The sequence below is a fragment of the Notechis scutatus genome, chromosome 1 (genome assembly GCF_049901735.1).
Source record: "Notechis scutatus isolate UNSWTSFEM ecotype Mainland chromosome 1, rNotScu1.2, whole genome shotgun sequence".
Lineage (NCBI taxonomy): Eukaryota > Metazoa > Chordata > Lepidosauria > Squamata > Elapidae > Notechis > Notechis scutatus.
The window spans coordinates 6,742,248-6,762,738 of NC_142009.1; the positions used below are offsets into that span (position 1 = coordinate 6,742,248).

The 20,491-nt window shown below is 43.5% G+C and overlaps 1 protein-coding gene across 4 annotated transcripts in view; it reads left to right on the forward strand.

The window, feature by feature from the left end:
• Nucleotides 1-20,491, forward strand: part of GDPD1 (glycerophosphodiester phosphodiesterase domain containing 1) — a 52,978-nt gene that overhangs the window by 12,701 nt on the left and 19,786 nt on the right. For all 4 annotated transcript variants that reach the window (XR_015747747.1, XM_026686511.2, XM_026686509.2 and 1 more), the window contains exon 2: nt 6,521-6,563. Coding sequence is in view for 3 of the 4 variants with exons in the window: in XM_026686511.2 (XP_026542296.1) it covers nt 6,521-6,563 (43 nt within the window). In the remaining variant the exon portion in view is untranslated. The remainder of the gene's footprint in view (nt 1-6,520; nt 6,564-20,491) is intronic.

Here is a 20,491-nt window from a genome sequence, read left to right on the forward strand (position 1 = left end):
TCTCTTCTTTATTAATCTCCATCCATTCCTTCTTGTCCTGCCCTCAGGTGCTTCCGCCCCCCCTCCAGTTCCCTCAACTACACGTAGGGAAGAAAAAGAAGGTGGGTGAAAAGACCAAGGAAAAAATCCGAATATTAAAGCGTTCCATCTTTGTTTCTGCTGCTTACATGAAGTTGGGACGAGAGACAAACATTGCATTTTCTTGTTTCTACGTATTAGCCTCTAGGGAAGAAGGAGTTGGCTTGTGGTAGAGGGAAGGGAGCAAATGTCCCCTCTACTAATGAACATAATGCACCTTGTAATCCTGGAGTATTTCTCCCTGACATCCGTAGGTTGAGCTGCCATTCAGCACCACCACTTGCTGTTGATTGAATGCAACCATCAAATGTTCCCTGGAGCTTAGCATTCAATTCAGGTTTCTGCAGCATGCGTCACCTTGGTTCTCAGTTTACAAGCCTCGGATAGAATTCGCTCATCTATTATTTGTACGGGCCTGGAAGTCCTCAACTTACGACTGCCGTAGGCACCAAAATGTCTGTCGCTAAGCTAAGCGAGTCACGTTCACATTTGTTGCGGGGGGGGAGCAGGTTTGTTAAGTGAACCGCGGCAGTTAAGTGGATTGTGGGGTTTTTTAAGCGAGTTCGCCCCCCGATGGCTTCGCTTGTGAGGTCGCAAACGGTGATCCCTGCAATTGTCATAAATACAGGTAGTCCTCAACTTACAACCATTTGTTTAGTGACCGATCAAAGTTACAACAGCGCTGAAAAAAGTGACTTAGGACCGCTTTTAACAGTTATCATCTTTGCAGCTTCCCCGTGGTCACATGATCAAAATTCAGACGCTTGGCAGCTGACTCATATTTATGGCGGTTGAAGTGTCCCAGGGGTCACGTGATTTCCCCCTTTTGCGACCTTCCAACTAGCAAAGCCCACGGGGAAGCTAGATTCACTTAACGTCTGTGTGACCAACTCCTCAACTACAGGGATTCACTTAACAACTGCGGCAGGAAAGGTCGTAAAACGGGTTAAAATTCACTTAACAAATGTGTCGCTTGACAGTATAAAGCTTGGGCTCGATTGTGGTTGTAAGTGGAGGACTACATGTACACGCCAGTTGCCACGGGCCTGAATTTTAATCATGTAACTGCCAGAGAACGCTCTGATGATCGTGAGAGGACTGGTTGTGAGTTGTGCTTTTTGCAGCGCTGTGTAATTTTGAATAATTGCTAAGGAAGTGGTTTTAAAGTGGAAGAGTACCTGTGTCTCCGCACAGGTAGGCAAATGGTTGTAAATCAAGGACTATATCTCTGCTTGAAGAATGAGGTCAAAGCAGAAATTATAAAGCCAGATTGGTCTTCCCTAGGTGAAGGACGCAGTGTGTCATGCCCCTGTTGGAGTCTTAACTCCGAGGGAGAGATGGAACAGCTGACAGGGAGTGGGAGTGTGGCTCCGTGGTTGTGGAGGAAACTGGGGAAGGGCACAGGCCAGATGAGCATTCAGAGGAAGACCCAGGCCCATCCCCTCTTCATCCCAGGGCATGCAGGGAGGAGTGGATTAGTGAGAAACATGAGTGGCTGGTCTATGGGGGAGGATCCCCTTCATGGGCTGCAGCTGGGAGGACTGGTTAAAAGGACAAACTGCGCATGGCAAAGGTGCTGGAAGCAAAGCGTGCATTCTTGTTGGAGCTTATCTGTGTTTTGGCTTCCTCTCAACTGTGGTTGCTGCGTTATCTGGTAGAAGTCTGCAATTAATCATCCTTGCCTGCCCATAGTAATTCCTTTAGTGTAGTTTGTGTTGGTTTTTTTTTATTTTGAATTAACTTTACTTTGGGTGCGGACTGCATTTACTCCCTCCATAAACTGTTTTCTTTAAGAGTTTGATATCCTGCCAAGGATAATTGGACTTTGGGGCCAAGTTGGAGGCATTAAAGGGACTTCCTTCTATTTTTGTGACTTGGCTATTTTTGTGTCACGCCCTGGCTTGTCCCACGTTGGCTCAATGACTAAGACACTGAGCTTGTCGATCAGAAAAGTCGGCGGCTCGAATGCCTAGCCCCCTGTAGCAGAGTGAGCTGCAGTTACTGGTCCCAACTTCTGTCAACCTAGCAGTTCGACAGCATGTAAGAAAAATGCAAGTAGAAAAATAGGGACCACTTTGATGGGAAGGGAACAGCGTTCCGTGCATCTTTGGACGTTTAGTCATGCCAGCCACATGACCACGGAGACGTCTTCGGACAGCGCTGGCTCTTTCGCTTTGTAACGGAGATGAGCACACTGCCCCCTAGAGCTGGAAATGACTGGCACGGATGTGTGAAGGGAGCTTTATCTTTAGGTCAGTGGTCCCCAACCTTTTTTGTACCACGGACCGATCCATGGACCGGTACCGGCATCAGCACGCACGACCAAGGCAAGGCGAGCCAAGCAACCAGCCAGCCAGCCGTCCCCGCTTCTCCCCGCCACCTTCAACTCCTCCTTTGTACCTTCTCGCGGCCGATGGGCTTTTCGGGCTCTTTCTTAATCTCCTCCTGAGTAACGCGAGACTCCACCGCCATCGGGACAGCTCTTCGCTCAAGCTGCCGCCCTTCGACGAAACTAAGGCGCGAGGATTCCTTCGGTACCCAAACACCGCTTTCCAACCGGCGACCGACAAGCTCACCCGGAAGCACTTTCTCAAGCGCCCGTCGAAACAAGATGGCGGCCCCAAGCAAAATAGGAGGCCCGGTACAAAATGATCCATGGACCGGTACCAGTCCGGGGCCCGGTGGTTGGGAACCACTGCTTTAGGTGAAGGACAAAGCTTCCCCCATCCCACACAGAACAGTAAATATCTGTGGAGCTTCTCTATCATCCCAGTCGGGGTTGTCCCAAAGGTGCTTTTTCAAGAGGCAACTGGACTGACTTCCTTTGTTTTTCTTTGAAGAGGTTTTATTTCTCATCCAGGAAGCTTCTTCCGCTCGGACTGAACCCCCAGACATAAACTGAGCAACGCGGTGTATACAGTACAGCGCAGTGAGCCATGAGCAGATCTGTACATTGGGGAAACAAAACAACCACTTCACAAGTGCATGGCCAAATATAGGAGAAACCCCCCAAGATTCAGTGGTCCATCTGCATTTGAAAGACAAAATGCCGGTCTTTTGAAGACAGCAAAGTCCACATTTTGGACAGAGGGGACTGCTGGTTTGAAAGAAGGATCTCAAAGAGGCCATCTATGTCCAAATTGAACACCCCTCTGTCAACAGAGAGGGAGGGGTACATCTGTCTCCGGCCTACAACACAGTCCTTTCAGCAGTTCCAAGAAGGCTCCACACCCATTTGCACCACTTGGGTGACCCTGAAGACACAGATAAACCTCCAAGTGGCCTCAACGACTTTCTAAAAAGGATGCAAATGACCAAGCTGTCTGCAAGGAGTATAAATCCTTCCATTCCCCACCATCCAGTCAGAGCCGAAAAAGCTCCTTGGATGAGAAGCGAAACGTCTTCAAAGCAAAACCAGAAAGTCCAGTTGCCTCTTGAAAAAAGCACCTTTGGGATTAGTTACTTCAGATTAGAAATTAATGAGTGTTTGATAGGCAGCCTCGTCTTCAGACAGGGACTTTTGCTTTTAGCTGTCTGAAACAGGGTTTATTGGACTGAAATGTTGGCATGTGGGGAAGGGTACCAGGCTAAAAACCAGGAGATGGTGAGTTCTAGTCCTGCCTTACGCATGAAAGCAATGGGGTGACTTTTAATCAATCACCAGGAGTCGGTGAGTTCTAGTCTCCCCCTTAGGCATGAATGCCAACTGGATGGTCTTGGTCCAGTCACTTTCTCTCAGCCCACCTCACAGGGTTGTTGTGAGGAAAATAGGAGGAAGAAGGTGTGTTGGATTTGTTCTCTGCCTTCAGGTATTTGTAAAAAATAAGGAAGGGAAGGAAAGGAAGGGAACAGGCAGGAAGGATAGAGGAAGGAAACAGGAAGTGAGGGAGGAAACAGGAAGGAAGGAAACAGGAAGTGAGGGAGGAAACAGGAAGGAAGGAAGGAGAGTGCGGAGGAAGGAAGGAGAGAAGGAAGGAAGGGGAGTGAGAAGGAAGGAAACGGAGGAAGGATGGAAGGAAACGGAGGAAGGATGGAAGGAAGGAGGAAGGAAGGAAATGGAGGAAGGAAGGCAGGGAACAGGGAGGAAGGATGGAAGGAAGGAAACAGGAAGTGAGGGAGGAAATAGGGAGGAAGGAAACGGAGGACGGGAGGAAACAGGAAGGAGACATGCGGAGGAAGGAAGGAGAGAGAAGGAAGGAGAGTGAGAAGGAAGGAAAGAAGGAAATGGAAGGAAGGAAGGAGAGTGAGAAGGAAGGCAGGAAATGGAGGAAGGATGGAAGGAAGGAAGGAAACAGGAAGGAGAGTGAGAAGGAAGGAAAAAGGGAGGAAGGAAGGAAAGAGGAAGGGAGTGAGAAGGAAGGAAACGGAAGGAGAGTGAAAAGGAAGGAAGGGAACAGGGAGGAAGGATGGAAGGAAGGAAACAGGAAGTGAGGGGGGAAACAGGGAGGAAGGAGAGAGAAGGAAGGAAGGAAGGAAGGAGAGTGAGAAGGAAGGAAACAGAGGAAGGAAGGAGAGTGAGAAGGAAGGAAGGAAGGAGAGAGGAAGGGAAGGAGGGAGCAAAACCTAAAGAAACATTCACGGAGAAGTTTCTCCATCTCCAAAACCAGTAGGACCCATAAGTCAAGCTTGACTGGAAGGAAATTCAGAACAGGCCAAGAAAGGACGGGTGCCCACTGAATCTCTTCTCAGGGATCTCCCACACCTGGGGCTTCACCACGACTGAAAAGTAGGCCTCTTTGCTGCCGTGCCCATTGCGTTATAATTTTTCCTTTCCTCACAAGCCTGGTGTACCAGGAAAGGATTGAAGGGGAAATCCCCACACACAAGCCACACCCGGGTCTGCCTAACAACAGAGAGAGAAACACAACAGGAACACTCGAGAGTCACTATCTCTGTCAAGCTGAAAAAGGCCCAAGAAGGCCATCCCAAAAGGTGCTTTTCCAAAAGGCAACTGGAGTTTGTTTTTCCTTGAAGACATTTCGCTTCTCATCCAAGGAGCTTCTTCCGTTCAGTTCTCAGTCAGAACTGAAGAAGCAGCTTGGATGAGAAGCGAAACGACTTCAAGGAAAAACCGAGTCCAGTTGCCTTTTAAAAAAGCACTTTTGGGACTATCGTGATCTGGAGGACTGAGAATCACCATAGATACACAAGGAGGCCATTGGTCAACTCTGGGATTTTTTTTAAAAAAATTGTGTCTTAAAGGTGCCAGAAGAACACAAGGTTCTACAACCAAGACACTATTTAAAAGGGAGAAAAATCCAGAAAAATCCTGCAATTGTAACAAATTAAGTAAGGGCTTTCTTTTAAACGAGACCCCATTTTATGTCCTTCCTTGCCACAATTGTGAAGCAAATCGCCCCAGTTGTTAAGTGAATCGTGCAGTCCTTAAGTGAGTTTATCATTATTCATCGCACAGTCAGCCAGATGTTCAGACTGGTTTTTGTCTACCTATCAAGTCCTTACCAAGGACCTGAGATAGGCAAATCTGGATGTTTGACAGTGTTACAGATATCGCTGCAGAATGGAAGCTGTGCCAAGCAAAGCTGCCTTCTGCAATTGACCGATGGCAAATTTTTCAATGCCACTGATGGTGTTCAAGTGGTGCTGCAGTTGTTTTGGGACTGCACCCAAGGCACCTATTACTATTGGTACTACCCTTGCTTGTATTTGCTATTTCTATTTGTAGGTCTTTGTATTTTGTTATCTTCTCCAGTTCTTTCTCTTCTCCTCTGCTGTCTCCAAGCACTGCCACATCCACTACCCAGACATTTTTGTCTGTCTTATCAACAACTGTTAAATCCGGGGTGTTACGTGGCAGGTGCCTGCCTGTCTGGATTCTGAAGCCCCAGACCAATTTAACTGCTTCATTTTCTAAGACTTTTTTCTATTTTATGGTCCCACCAGTTCTTGCTTACAGGCAAATGATATTTCTTGCAGATCTTGCAATGCACCATTGTTGTCACTTTGTCACGCCGCTGCTTGTAGTCAGTTTGTGCAATCTTCTTGCAGCAGCTTACCAGGTGGTCGGTCCACCGTTTCTTCAGCTTCTTGGACCCACTTGGTAAGCTGAAGAAACAGTGGGCGTCCTGGTAAGCGACTGCAAGAAGATTGCACAAACTGACTACAAGCAGCGGCCTGACAAAGTGGCAACAGTGGTACATTGGAAGATTTGCTGCTGTTGTTGTTGAATCCAGCTTGCCCAATTGACTTTGCTTGTCCAAAGCTGGCTCGGAAGGTTGCAAAATACGTATGTCATAAATGCATGCTTGTTACCCAGCGCCCAAATTTTGACCACGGGATGGTTGCAATGGAGGGGAAAACTATGAGTCACTTTTTTTCCTGCACCCTTGTAACTTCAAACAGTCAGTAAATGGATGGTTGTAAGTCAAGGAGGGTCTGTAAAAGCCAAGTCTTACTATTACCAATTTTTTTCCTTCCACAGGTGCAGGAGAGAATCTGGAGAATACCATGGCAGCGTTTCGTCAGTGAGTATAAAGTTTGACTTTACTTTTCTTTTCCTTTTTTTTTAAAAAAAATATTTTTATAACAAAAACAACAACAAATAAAACCATCTTTCGGTTCAACAGTGTGTCGGTTGGATACATATATCTTGCGCACATAATAATATAATACATTTCTTACTTGCTTATATTTATAACCAATCTAATCAACATTTTATATCATTTTGGACAATTTTTGTCTTATCAATAACCTTATACTTATTATTTTTCGAGAATATATTTCATCCTTATTAAATTATATTCATTTTCTGACTCATTCAATATCAATCAATTATATATTATTAAATATTCCCACATATTTTGGTTTTTTACTCTTCTGGATCATATTACCATATGTGGTGGCCATGCCTTGATGCTAAAAGATATTGGGCTAGAATACACACGTGGTTAGAAAAAAATGATAAAACAACATATAGATATAAAACCGGAGATATTTTTATTGGGAATTTTGCCTGAAGATTATAACAGAGATATAACATATTTGATTATCAATGTATTAACAGCAGCTAGAATTGTATTTGCACAAAACTGGGAAAATGAGAAAATTCCGACAGAGGAGGAAACAATTAAGAAAATAATGGAATGTGCAGAAATGAGTTGATTAACAATAGCAATTAGAGAACAGGAAGGAAAATTGTAAGATTTGGAATTTATTTTATGAATGGTTAGACGGAAGAGTAAGAAACTGAAATATGTGGGGAAAAGTCTGACTTTTCAAAACAGTTCGCTGCGCTTAGCACAAAATTTCTCACACCTGCCCCAATCCCGATCTCTTAGAAAGGAAAAGCCTTTGACTCCATTTGGTTAAACAAAGGGCTCTTTTACTAAGGATATGGGTTGCAGTAAATTTAAGGCTGCTCTGAAATCTCCCGCGCTCGCTCGATCCTTGGCTTGCAATCACAAGTTGAGGCCACAATTGACGTTGCTAGGTAAGAAATTGGTTTGCCCATTTTACAACTTTCCTTTAATGTTACTTTCAGGATTCCGGAAGTTACCCCCATTTAAATCATGAGTCTCAAGCCAGACTTCCAAAACTTCACAAGGATTTATTGGAACAATTAATCAGTGAAACAACTTGCCTCCCAGGAGTTGTGAATTCTTCAACACTGGATGTTTTTAAGAAGAGATTGGACAACCATTTGTCTGAAATAGTATAGGGTTTCCTGCTTGAGCAGGGGGTTGGATTAGAAGACCTCTTAGGCCCCTTCCAACTGTTTATTCTATTCTATTTCTATTGTATTTTGAATTTTATTTCTATTCTATTCTTCATCAAGATTCTATTCTGTTCTACTCTACTCTAATCTACTCTACTCTAAGCAATTCCTTCAGAAAGAGATTTTCTTCTCCATGGCCAGAATGTCAACTCATAAAATATTTCTCTGGGTTTGTAGAGTTGCCAGCAGAAAGGGAGCGGGAAGCAGTGCACCAGCTTGCAAAACTAAAACTGCATTCCATAAATGTTTTCATAGATAGTTTCTAGGCTATAGAAGTTTCTGCCTCCGTAAAATTCTAACTGGAGAGTATGATTGATGACTCCTGGCTATGGATGTGTCCCATTGGAGAATATGAATTATGATACACCTAGGGGATGGGTGAGGGGGAAACCAAGTCAAGGGTGACTATGAATGATGTGTCTCAGAGTTGGCTACACCCAAGTAGCATCGGCATGTTTACTCCTAGTAAATCTTCTTTAAGCTTTGAAAATCCAGCTAGCGACTCATGATTTAAATGGGGGTAATTACCAGAGCCCTGACACAGAGTTGACTTGTACCATGTTTCCTTCCTTTGTGCCCTAGGTGGTGAATGCAATGTTTATCCTGTTGTGGAAAGGTTTTTTTCCTGTTTATGGCAAGAGAAAAGTAGCGTGCAAGTTGCAACTTGCCTAGAAATCATTAATTTAAGATCAACATCTCCGTAGATTAGCTTAGGAGAGAAGATTAATTTTGTTTCAGGGACAAAAACACTGTTTTTCTCTTGGTGCACCTGACCTCTTGGCTGGGTTTTTTTCTGGATTAGAAGTCCTAATAACTTGCCGTTGGTTTTACGCAGTTGTAATATTTTGCAAGAATAGGAACACTCTAGGAATAATCCTCAGATTTAAACAGCAGATAAATCCTTGGGCTCTGTAACCAAATCTGCTATGAATGTGGACAGCGAGATGAGTAGCATAAAAATTTCAGAAATGAAGCAACAAATATATAAATATGAAGGCCATTAGTACAGGTACTCCTCCAATTACAAGTTTAGTGATGGTTCAGAGTGACAGCGGCACTGATAAAAGTGACTGGTGACTGTTTTTCACACTTAATGACTGTTGCAGCGGCCCCGTGGTCACATGATCAAAATTCAGAGGCTTGGCATGTTTATGACTGCAGCTGTGTCTCAAGGTCATGTGATCTTCTTTTCCGACCTTGACAACGCAAAGTCAATGTGAAATCCAGATTCATTTAGATGCTTGGCAAGTGACTCATATTTACAACGGATGAAATGTCCCCGGGGGGGTCACCACGTGATCCCCTTTTGCAACCTTCTGACAAATGTTCCCTGGTGCTTACCCTGTTTCCCCGAAAATATGACCTACCCCTTAAAGTAAGTCCTAGCTTGATTTTTTTACATGTGTGCCCAATATAAGCCCTACCCCCCAAAATAAGCCCTAATTAAGATCTCGCCCACTCCAGAGTGGATGGGTAAAAATTAAGCTAGGGTGGGGAAGGGGAGGTGGAGCTGCCCTACTACTTACCTTTGGACAGGTGTAGCCAGGCCTCGCACCTCCTGACACCTGCCTTGGTGGCCCATTTCTTCTGCAGCCGGCAAGGCTTTCCTGAAGGCCTCTGGAGCAGATAACAAAGCTCTGGATCGATCCTGAGCTCTGTTATCAGTCGTATAAGCCTTCAGGAAAGCCTTGACGGGTGCAGAAGAAGAAGTTCCTGAAGGCCTCTGACAGCGAAAAGGAGGCCGGGGGCAATGCACACAAGTGAGGTTAATCCGTGGATGACATCCCCCCCCGAAAATAAGACCTAGTGCCTTTATTTGGTGGCAAAAAAATATAAGACAGGGTCTTATTTTGGGGGGAAATATGGTAGCATTCAATTCAAGTTTCTATAGCATGCATCACCTTGGTTCTCAGTTTACAAACCTCGGTTAGAATTCGCTTATCTATTATTTGTATGGGCTGGAAGTCCTTGACTTACGACCGCAGTTGACACCAGAATGTCCATTGGTAAGCAAAGCCGTTGTTAAGCGAGTCGTGTTCAATTCTGTGTCCTTTTCTTTTTTTGCCACGTTTGTTAAGGGAACCTCTGCAGTCGTTAAATGAATTGTGTTGTGTTTTTTTTTAAGCGACTTTGGCTTCCCTCCATTGACTTTGCTTGCGAGAAGGTCACAATGGGTGATCCCTGCATTTGTCATAAATACAGATAGTCCTCGACTTAACAATGTTTAGTGACCGTTCAAAGTTACAATAACACTGAAAAAAAAAGTGACTTATAACCATTTTTCATAGTTACAGTCTTTGCAGCATCGCTGTGCTCACTTGATCAAAATTTGGATGCTTTGGCAACTGACTCATATTTACAACGGTTGAAGTGTCCCCCGGGGTCACGTGATTCCCTTTTGCGACCTTCCAACAAGCAGAGTCAATGAGGGGGAAGCCAGATTCACTTAACAACCATGTTGTCATACTCCTGTCGGAATCTGAATCCGAGGAGGAAGACGAACGGCTGACAGGGAGCAGAAGTGTGGCTCCATTGGCTGCGGAGGAAACTGGGGAAGGGCAAAGTCCGGCTGGGCAGAGCAGGGGAGAGGTAGAACAAGGGAGAGGGAGTTCAGAAGAAGACCCAGGCCCACCCCCTCTTCATCTGAGGGCACACAGGAAAGAACGGAGAAGAGAGCAATGTGGCTTATGGGGGAGGAAAGGGCCCTAATTCCCTTCACTAGGCACACCTGGGAAGAGAGTTTAAAAGAGAGGCAACTGAGAGCTGTGTTTGCCAGGAACAAACATGAGTTTATCTTGTGTTGAGTGTGGTTATCTGCATTCCTGGCCTCCAGACAGGCCTATTTCTCTTCTGGAACTCCTTATCTTGCCCTGTCGGATTAACTACCTCATCTTGCCTTGATTGGACTTATAAAGTTTTCTGTTGACCACGTTTTGGACTTGATTCTCTGCAGCCCAAGGCTCTTCCTGGGAGAGAGTTTTTTTTATCCAGCCCAGAAGGTAAACAGGACCTTGGGGGCAAAGATTAGAGCTAATAAAGGGACTCCTACTTATGATCTAGCCGTGTTGCTTTTGGGCCGTGCCCCTTTGGGTCATCACATGTGTAACTCACTTAACAACTGCAACGATTCATTTCACCACGGTGGCAAGAAAGGTCATACAATGGGGCGAAACTCACTGAACAGCCGGCTCGCATCTGCGGAATGGACATCAACACTGTTGTCTAGATTAGGAGCAGGGTGGGTGGAACACAAAAAGAATTTTCCTGGGCTGTGTTTTTTCAACCTCATCTGCATTTACTCAAGGAGCAGGCCCCCTGAGTGACACTTGTGCAAAGTGCCACAGGTGTTGGCAGAGTGAGTAACGCTTGTATAAATAGAAGGCGCGTGTGCTCTTCCTAGGCCCTTCCAAAGGCGAAGGATCCAGGCAGACTTTGTCCCTGGAGGTACTTTGCTCCACTTAAAACGTTCCACCCCCTTTTTAAATTTTCAGCTTTCATTTTATGTTTTAATATTTAATGGGCCATCGCCCCAGAATCCATCTGGGAAGGAAATGCTTCTTTCAAAAATATGATAAACACACAAGTCAATGTGCCAGGCACAACCTTTCTGGCTTCATATACTGCAAGAGAGATTCAATCCAGATATACAGTTGAGCCCAAACTTTTTTTGTTGCCAAGCGAGACATTTATTCAGTGAATTTCGTCTCATTTTACGACATTTCTTGCTGCGGATATTAAGGGAATCTCTGCAGTTGGTCAGTTAGTAACTCGGTTGTTAAAGGAATCTGGCTTCCCTAAGCAGTAGGGACAATTAACTAGTGGAACAGCTTGCCACCAGAAGTGGTGGATTCTCCATCACTGGAGGTTTTTGTTGTGGTTAGCTGGCAGCAGGTACAGATGGCTGAGGAGAGCGAGGACTCAGATGAGGGGCCAGGACCATCAGGGAGTGGACTGCTGCCTTCAGCAGACATGATATTCTTCCGATTAAAATCGGAATTCCGATTTTGGGGAATCGCCCCCTTTCCCCCCTTCTTCTCCTCCTTCCCCTCCCTCGGAGGCCCGAGTCAGGAGTTGCTACCGCTGGCGCGGCTCTGCGTGGCTCCAGTCCCGCGTTGCCTCAGGAAGGAAAGGCAAAAAGGAACAGCCGCGGCGGTGCTTGCAACGGCAGCAGTGGCTCCTGGTTTTGCCTTTCCTTCCCGAGGCAACGTGGACTGGAGCAGCTGAGCCGCGCCGGCGTAGCAACTCCTGACAGCCCCAGCCGGATACCTGAGCGGAGCCGGGCGGGCGGGCGGGCGGTGCGAGCGGAGGCCGCTGAGCGGCAGGAAAGGGAGCTGGGCAGCGATTTCTTGGCGCGCGGTGGGGGTCTCTTTTGGCCGGCCCCGATTTTTTTTCAGAGGGAATATCATGCCTGTTTCAGAGATTGTGGGGATGGCAGCAGTGATGAGGAGGTTCCCAAGGAGCCTGTGCCAAGTGCGCATGCGCGCAGGGCTGCTCGTAGGAAAGAGCAGCTGCAGCAGCACCACGGGCGACTCGGGAGTAAGGCTGCAAGGTAATGGCCCCTCCTTCAAGAAGATAAAAGCCAGCTGTGAATTGGACGTTCTTTGCAGGAAGCAAAGACGCTTTGAAACTCGAGCCTCGTGGACATTGCGGTATCTTAAGTTGGTATTTGAAGACTCTTGTGTTGTAAAATATTTCTAGGTAACCTTATCTGTTATTCTTGGCAGCCTTGCACAGTTTTGGCGAGGCTCGTGCTTATCAAAGTTAATTAGTGCGCAGCAGCCTTTTAACCGGAGATTCATAAGATTCATTAAAAGTTTTCTGTTCCCTTTGGCTCGTGTTTGTTTTGCTGGAAAAAGGTTTGGGTCAGAACGGTTTTTAATAAAAGACTGGACAGCCATTTGCCTGGCTTCCCCATTGGCTTTGCTTGTCAAAAGCTTGCAAAAGGGGATCATAGGACCCTGGGACACTGCGACCGTCATGAAAAACGAGTCAGTTGCCCAATGTATGAATTTTGATAACCATGGCAGTGCTGCATCAGTCATAAGTGTGAAAATAAGTCACTTTTTTCAGTGCCATTGTAACTCTGAAGAGTTACTAAACAAACTGTTGTAAGTCAAGGGCAATCAATCAGAATACAACTGGAAGGGACCATCAAAATCTTCTAGTCCAACCCCCTTGCTCGAGCAGGAGAACCCTATACCAGGAGTCTTCAAATTTGACTTGTGGACTTCAACTCCCAGAATTCCTCCTCCAGTTGTGTGAGCTCGGGGATTCTGGGAGTTGAAGTCCACAAGTCTTAAACTTGCCTTATACCATTCCAGGCAAATGGCTGTCCAGTCTCTTCTTAAAAACATCCGGTGTTGGAGAACCCACGACAACAGATTGGTAGCAAATCTCTTCCACTCGTTAATTGTCCCTACTGCTTAGGCAGGAAACTCTACACCACTTCAGACAAATGGTTGTCTAATGTCTTCTTAAAAACTTTCGGTGTTGGAGAATGTTGAGGTAATTCCCCGTTAGGAGAATGAGCGCATACAGGGAGACGTATTTGAGAGAAGTGTTTGAATAATACACACACAGTACACAGATACACTGTACAGTAAATGTAGGTTTTTACTTCCAGAAAGGTTTAAGCAAAGTCCAAAATAAGCAATCCAAAGTCATTCACAGGTAAAATCAGTCAGTTTTCAATCCAGGGATAATCCAAATATCAAAGTCCAGTGTCAAAAAACAGTTCATTAAATCCAGTAATATCAGTCAATTAGAAGAAATGGAGCAACGGCAATACTTTCCAACAGAAGGAAACAGAGATACTCACTCAGACACAGTCTCTTCTGAGACTAAGACTAAGACTAAAACAACCCAGGTTTTTGGCTCCATCTTATGGCTGTTTGAGAAACCACACCCAACTACAGTTTTGCATTTTCTTAAAGATATAGTACTAAAATGTCTATCCTGGTTTATATATTTCTAACCCAAATAGCTGTTAGGTGACTCATATTCCTAACAGAGAACCCACAACTTCTGGAGACAAGTTGTTCCACTGGTGAATTGTTCTCACTGTCTGGAAATTTCTCCTTAGTTCTGGGTTGCTTCTCTCCTTGATGATTTTCCATCCATTTTTTTCCTTGTCCTGCCTTCTGGTGCTTTTGGAAAATAAATTGTTGTAAGTTGAGAACTACCTGTAGAATAGAGAGTCCGTTGGAGTCTTAGAATCAAGGTCAGAAGTTGTCAAAGCTTGTTCCATTTATGACCCACCAAACCGGCCTGTTGCCATGAACAGAATACCAGAGTTGGAAGCGACCTTGGAGTCTAACTTCTAGTCTAGTAATTCTGGTTGTTTTTTTTCAACACAGTAGATAAAATATATCTATTGGCAGCTGAACTCCTGCGAGAGAGTGCCTTCATCTTCTACAAACCAGAGTCTCATTCTTCAGATTCTCTACGGATAGAATATCAGAATAGAGCTAGAAGGGACCTTAGAGGTCTTCTAGTCCAACCCCCTGCTCAAGCAAGAGATCCTATACAGTTTCAGACAAGTGGTTGTCCAACCTCCTCTTCAAAACCTCCAGTGATGGAGCATTCACAACTTCTGGAGGCAACTTGTTCCACTGATTATTATTAATTGTTCTAAATTCCTCCTTAGTTCCAGGTTGCTTCTCTCCTTGATTGGTTTCCACCTGTTGCTTCTTGTCCTGCCTTCTGGTGCTTTGGAGAATAGCTTGACTCCCTCTTCTTGGTGGCAGCCCGTCAAATATTAGAAGACTGCTATCCTGTCCCCTCTTGGTCCTTCTTTTCATTAAACTAAAGATACCCAATTCCTGCAATTGTCCTTCGTGTATTTATCCTCCAGTCCCTTAATCCTCTTTGTTGCTCTTCTTTGCATTCTTTCTAAACTATTTTTTTTATAACATAGAGCCCTTTTTTACACCTTTTAACGTCTTTATAATATAGGGAGCCAAAACTGGATCTAGTATTCCAAGTGTGGCCTTACCAAGGCTTTATAAAGCATCCTTAACGCTTCACGTGATCTTGATTCTGTTCCTCTGTTCATGCAGCCTAGGAGTCCAAGTGCAAAAAAAAATAAAAAAAATCATGACCTCAAAATCTGTAAATTCAGCATTTGATTAGAATGACCTCGGCGGGTAAATTGCTTTGCATGATAATTCCATTTGCAACCTACACGCTGAGCAGGTTCCTCCATTTCAAATGTCTACAAGTCCTTTTACGAGAACATCGTAAAAGTGAACTCACCGTAGATTGCAACATTAAGATCCAGATTTCAGGATCGATATCACTGTTAAAGCACCTCTTTTCTGATCAAACAGTTAATCTGAATAACAGAGTATTTTCAGTGGTAAATCAGGTGGGGGGGAAAAAATCCCACCTCCAGTTTCTTTGTGAGGGAGCTGAGATTATAACTCTTTTTCTTTCTTTAATTATTTTTTTTGTACTCGGTATTAACTGCAGAAAGTATGGTCTTATTTTTCAAGCTCTCGGCGTTGCCAGTCCTTTTCGGTTTGAATAGGGCTATTGAAGGCTTCCGATCACCATGGCAGCAAAATATAAGCTCAAATACATGCCTTCTAAGGCCGCTAAAACATTTCTAGGAAGGCAGCCACATTTAGAATAGAATAGAATAGAATAGAATAGAATAGAATAGAATAGAATAGAATAGAATAGAATAGAATCTTTATTGAGAATAGAATAGAACCTTTATTGAGAATAGGAGGATAGGATAGAATAGAATAGAATAGAATAGAATAGAATAGAATAGAATAGAATAGAATAGAATAGAATAGAACCTTTATTGAGAATAGAATAGAATCTTTATTGAGAATAGGAGTATAGAATAGCATGTTAAGAATAGAATAGAATATATATTGCTACAGAAATGCATGAAACCAAAGATGAAAACCTAGAATGCATATGGGTCAATATAAAAGAAAAAAAGAATGACATGGCCATAGGTGTATATTACAGGCCACCCAATCAGGCAGAAAAAATAGATGTCCTTTTTGCCAGCCAACTAACAAACACATGCAGGAAACACACAACAATAGTAATGGGAGACTTCAATTATCCTGATATCAATTGGAAAACTAATTCTGCACCAAGTGAGAAATCAAATAAGTTCCTAATCAACCTAGCTGACAACTTTGTTGTCCAAAAGGTAGAGGGTGAAACTAGAGGGACAGCCATACTGGACTTAATTCTTACAAACAGAGAAGAAGTGATAGAGGGAGTTGAAACTGCAGGAACCTTGGGTGAGAGTGACCATGTCAGACTAGAATTCAACATAACACAAACACAAGCAACAGAACATAATGACACCAGAGCCTTGGATTTTAAAAGAGCTGATTTCAATAAACGCAGAGAGAACTTGGGAAAGATTCCATGGATGAAAATCCTAAAGGGGAAAACTCAAGAATCGTGGGAAACGCTAAAAAGTATGATCATAGAAGCCCAGACCAGCACAATACCACTGAGAAAGAAAAACAAGAAATCCAAGAAGAAACCAGCATGGCTTCACAAAGATCTCTCTGGCAAATTGAAAGTTGTGGGAGCACCATCACTTGAGACTTTCGAGAAGAGATTGGACTGCCATTTGTTAGAAATGGTGTAGGGTCTCCAGTTTGGGCAGGAGATAGATGACCTACAAGGTCCCTTCCAACTCTGATTATCTGTTATCTGTTACCTACAAGGTCCCTTCAACTCCTCTGTTAATCTATGGTCGTAAATTGAGGATTACCTATAATCCGCCAAATTGTTATCAGGTCTGGAAAAGGTACTTGGATAAAACTGTTCTTCCTCTCTTGTGCCACTGGACTTTGGGTTATTCTCTCAGCCTTCAGCATTGTTTACAGAGCAATCCTCTTCGGGCTGAGCTTGACCAGTTCCCACTTTGCAAGCTTCAGCTCGTACCTGGAAGAAGTCTGTGGAGATTCTCCGTCATCCCGGTCATGGTTGTTCCAAAGGTTCTTTTTTCAGGAGGCCAACTGGATTTTCTTGTTTTTTCTTTTCTTTTGAAGACGTTTCACTTCCCATTCAAGAAGCTTCTTCAGCTCGGGCTGGATGGTGGGGAATGGAGGGATTTATACTCCTTGCAGACAGCTAGTCATTTGCATCCTTTTCGAGGGTCATTGAGGCCACTTGAAGGTTTTATCTCTGTCCTCAGGGTCCCCTGAGTAGTGCAAATGGTTCCTGTAGTCTGCAGTTTTTCCTATGAAAATCCATTCCTACTCCCGTACCATTCAAAGAGCGTTCATCCTTTGGATTTCCAGAAAATGCATTTCCAGAGAAAGGAAGGGGAAATGCAGACTACAGGAACTAGGAGCACCACTCAGGTGGCCCTGAGGACACAGACAAACCTCCAAGTGGCCTCAACGACCCTCTAAAACTATGCAAATGACCAGCTGTCTGCAAGGAGTATAAATCCTTCCATTCCTCACTTTACTGTCAGAGTTGAAGAATGATGAGAAGCATCATTCTTCAGAATGATGGATTCTGGATTGGATGAGAAGCAAAACATCTACAAAAAACAAACAAACAAGAAAGTCCAGTTGCCTCCTGAAGAAGCACCTTTGAGACATACCTGGAAGAGTTGATGGCTCAAGGGGCTGTTAGCAGCCTCTTGGGCGATGCTCCCAACCAAAAAATAGCCTGTTTCCAAGGCATAAATTGTACAAACATCTTGAAGTGGAAGAAATAAAAGGTTATAAGAACTACAGCAACTGAACTTCATGTACCGGTGAAACTCGAAAAATTAGAATATTGTGCAAAAGTTCATTTATTTCAGTAATGCAACTTAAAAGGTGAAACTAATATATGAGATAGACTTATTACATGCAAAGCAAGATAGTTCAAGCCGTGATGTGTCATAATTGAGATGATTATGGCTTACAGCTCATGAAAACCCCAAATCCACAATCTCAGAAAATTAGAATATTATGAAAAGGTTCAATATTCTAGGCTCAAAGTGTCCCACTCTAATCAGCTAATTAAGCCATAACACCTGCAAAGGGTTCCTGAGCCTATAAATGGTCTCTCAGTCTGGTTCAGTAGGAATCACAATCATGGGAAAGACTGCTGACCTGACAATTGTGCAGAAAACCATCATTGACACCCTCCATAAGGAGGGAAAGCCTCAAAAGGTAATTGCAAAAGAAGTTGGATGTTCCCAAAGTGCTGTATCAAAGCACATTAATAGAAAGTTATGTGGAAGGGAAAAGTGTGGAAGAAAAAGGTGCACAAGCAGCAGGGATGACCGCAGCCTGGAGAGGATTGTCAGGAAAAGGCCATTCAAAAGTGTTGGGGACTTTCACAAGGAGTGGACTGAGGCTGGAGTCAGTGCATCAAGAGCCACCACACACAGATGGATCCTGGACATGGGCTTCAAATGTCGTATTCCTCTTGTCAAGCCACTCCTGAACAACAAACAACGTCAGAAGAGTCTTACCTAGGCTAAAGAAAAACAGAACTGGTCTGTTGCTCAGTGGCCCAAAGTCCTCTTTTCTGATGAGAGCAACTTTTGCATCTCATTTGGAAAACAAGGACCCAGAGTCTGGAGGAAGAATGGAGAGGCACACACTGCAAGATGCTTGAAGTCCAGTGTGAAGTTCCACTGTCTGTGTTGATTTGGGGAGCCATGCCATCTGCTGGTGTTGGTCCACTGTGCTTCATTAAGTCCAGGATCAACGCAGCCGTCTACCAGGAGATTTTGGAGCACTTCATGCTTCCTTCCGCAGACGAGCTTTATGGGGATGCTGACTTCATTTTCCAGCAGGACTTGGCACCTGCCCACACTGCCAAAGCACCAAACCCTGGTTCAATTACTGTGCTTGATTGGCCAGCAAACTCGCCTGACTTGAACCCCATAGAGAATCTTTGGGGCATTGCCAAGAGAAAGATGAGAGACATGAGACCGAACAATGCAGAAGAGCTGAAGGCCGCTACTGAAGCATCCTGGTCTTCCATAACATCTCAGCAGTGCCACAGGCTGATAGCTTTCATGCCACGCCGCATTGAGGCAGTAATTGCTGCAAAAGGGGCCCAAACCAAGTACTGAGTACATATGCATGCTTATACTTTTCAGAGGTCCAATATTGTTCTATGTACAATCCTTGTTTTATTGATTGCATGTAATATTCTAATTTTCTGAGATTGTGGATTTGGGGTTTTCATGAGCTGTAAGCCATAATCATCGCAGTTATGACAAATCACGACTTGAACTATCTTGCTTTGCATGTAATGAGTCTATCTCATATATTAGTTTCACCTTTTAAGTTACATTACTGAAATAAATGAATTTTTGCACGATACTCTAATTTTTCGAGTTTCATCTGTAGGCCTCAACATACAAGCTTCACGGAGCCTGCTCATTGCAGTCGTATCTTGTGATTGTTTCCGCAGCTGTCATTAAGCAAACATCGCAGTCATTAAGTGAACCACGGGTTCGCTGAAGGTGCAGTTTTGCCAAAGAAACCCAGAAAGTAAGTATTGGTTTTTGGTAAAACCATCATAAAATGCGGTTGTGTGACTATGGGATGTGCAAACGACCGTTATATGTGAAGTTTGATCACATTACCACTGCTGTTAGAACTTCGAATCTGGCTGGTAATCCCCGTTTTTTGTTTTTTTTTGGATGGTCATAACTATGAATGGTTGCTAAGCGACCAGTCGTAAGTCAAGCACTGTCAGTACTTTCCATATAGAACCTATTTGTTTTTTAAAAAAAAATAATGTTTATCGGTGTTGGAATTTATTTATTTTTAACAAACTTTATTCAGCTTTTCACATTAAAAACAAAAATCTCTTTTTAGTGGACAACATATTTCCGGTTCCGAATATTTCTGCAATTAAAAATATTTAGAAAATAGGGTAATATAGATACTGATAACTCTTATTAAAGGGGGAAATATGCTGTGGAATCCAATTGAAAAGAGGTAATGATTAATGGTTTATTGGGAATTAAGATGAGGGAATAAAGGTATATTCTAATCATTAAGGTGTCACACTCAAAATAGTAAAAGAGGGGAAACTTGTTCTTTTTTCTTTTGTGTGTGTGTGTGTTAAAATTTGTATTAATTTAGAATTCATTAAAAAAAATGTGTAATGGAAAGGGAATATGACAGACTAAAGAACCAGCTAAATTAATAAGTTTAATATAGATTATTAAAAGCAAGGAGAGACATTGGTAACTTCATTATTACTACTATTAGGCAAATATATATTGTTTATTTTTATTTTTAAAATAAATATTAAGGATTATATTTGAAATAATTGAAATGAAACAAAAAGATGTTTCGATTGAGATTAATGAAAGAGGCTAGAATTAATGTGTTTGTTTCTCTCCTTACTGAAAATTTGGAATGGAAAAGGTAATAATAGAATTAAGTATGCATATATCAATGTATAATTGCTGTCATTTGTGTGTAAAGGTGATGGTGTTGGAAATTTTTAAGATGAGTATACTTCAGCTGGTTGGGGAATTCTGGGAGCTGAAGTCCACCCATCTTAAAGCATGCTGGCTGGGGAATTCTGGGAGTTGAAGTCCACCCACTTTAAAGGACATATTTCCATCAAGGGAATCTTTTTTACTCTCTACAACTGCCCTGAACCCTGACCAGCCGATCACCTACCCACGATCCGTAGATCTTTGGAGCATCGCCTGATAAC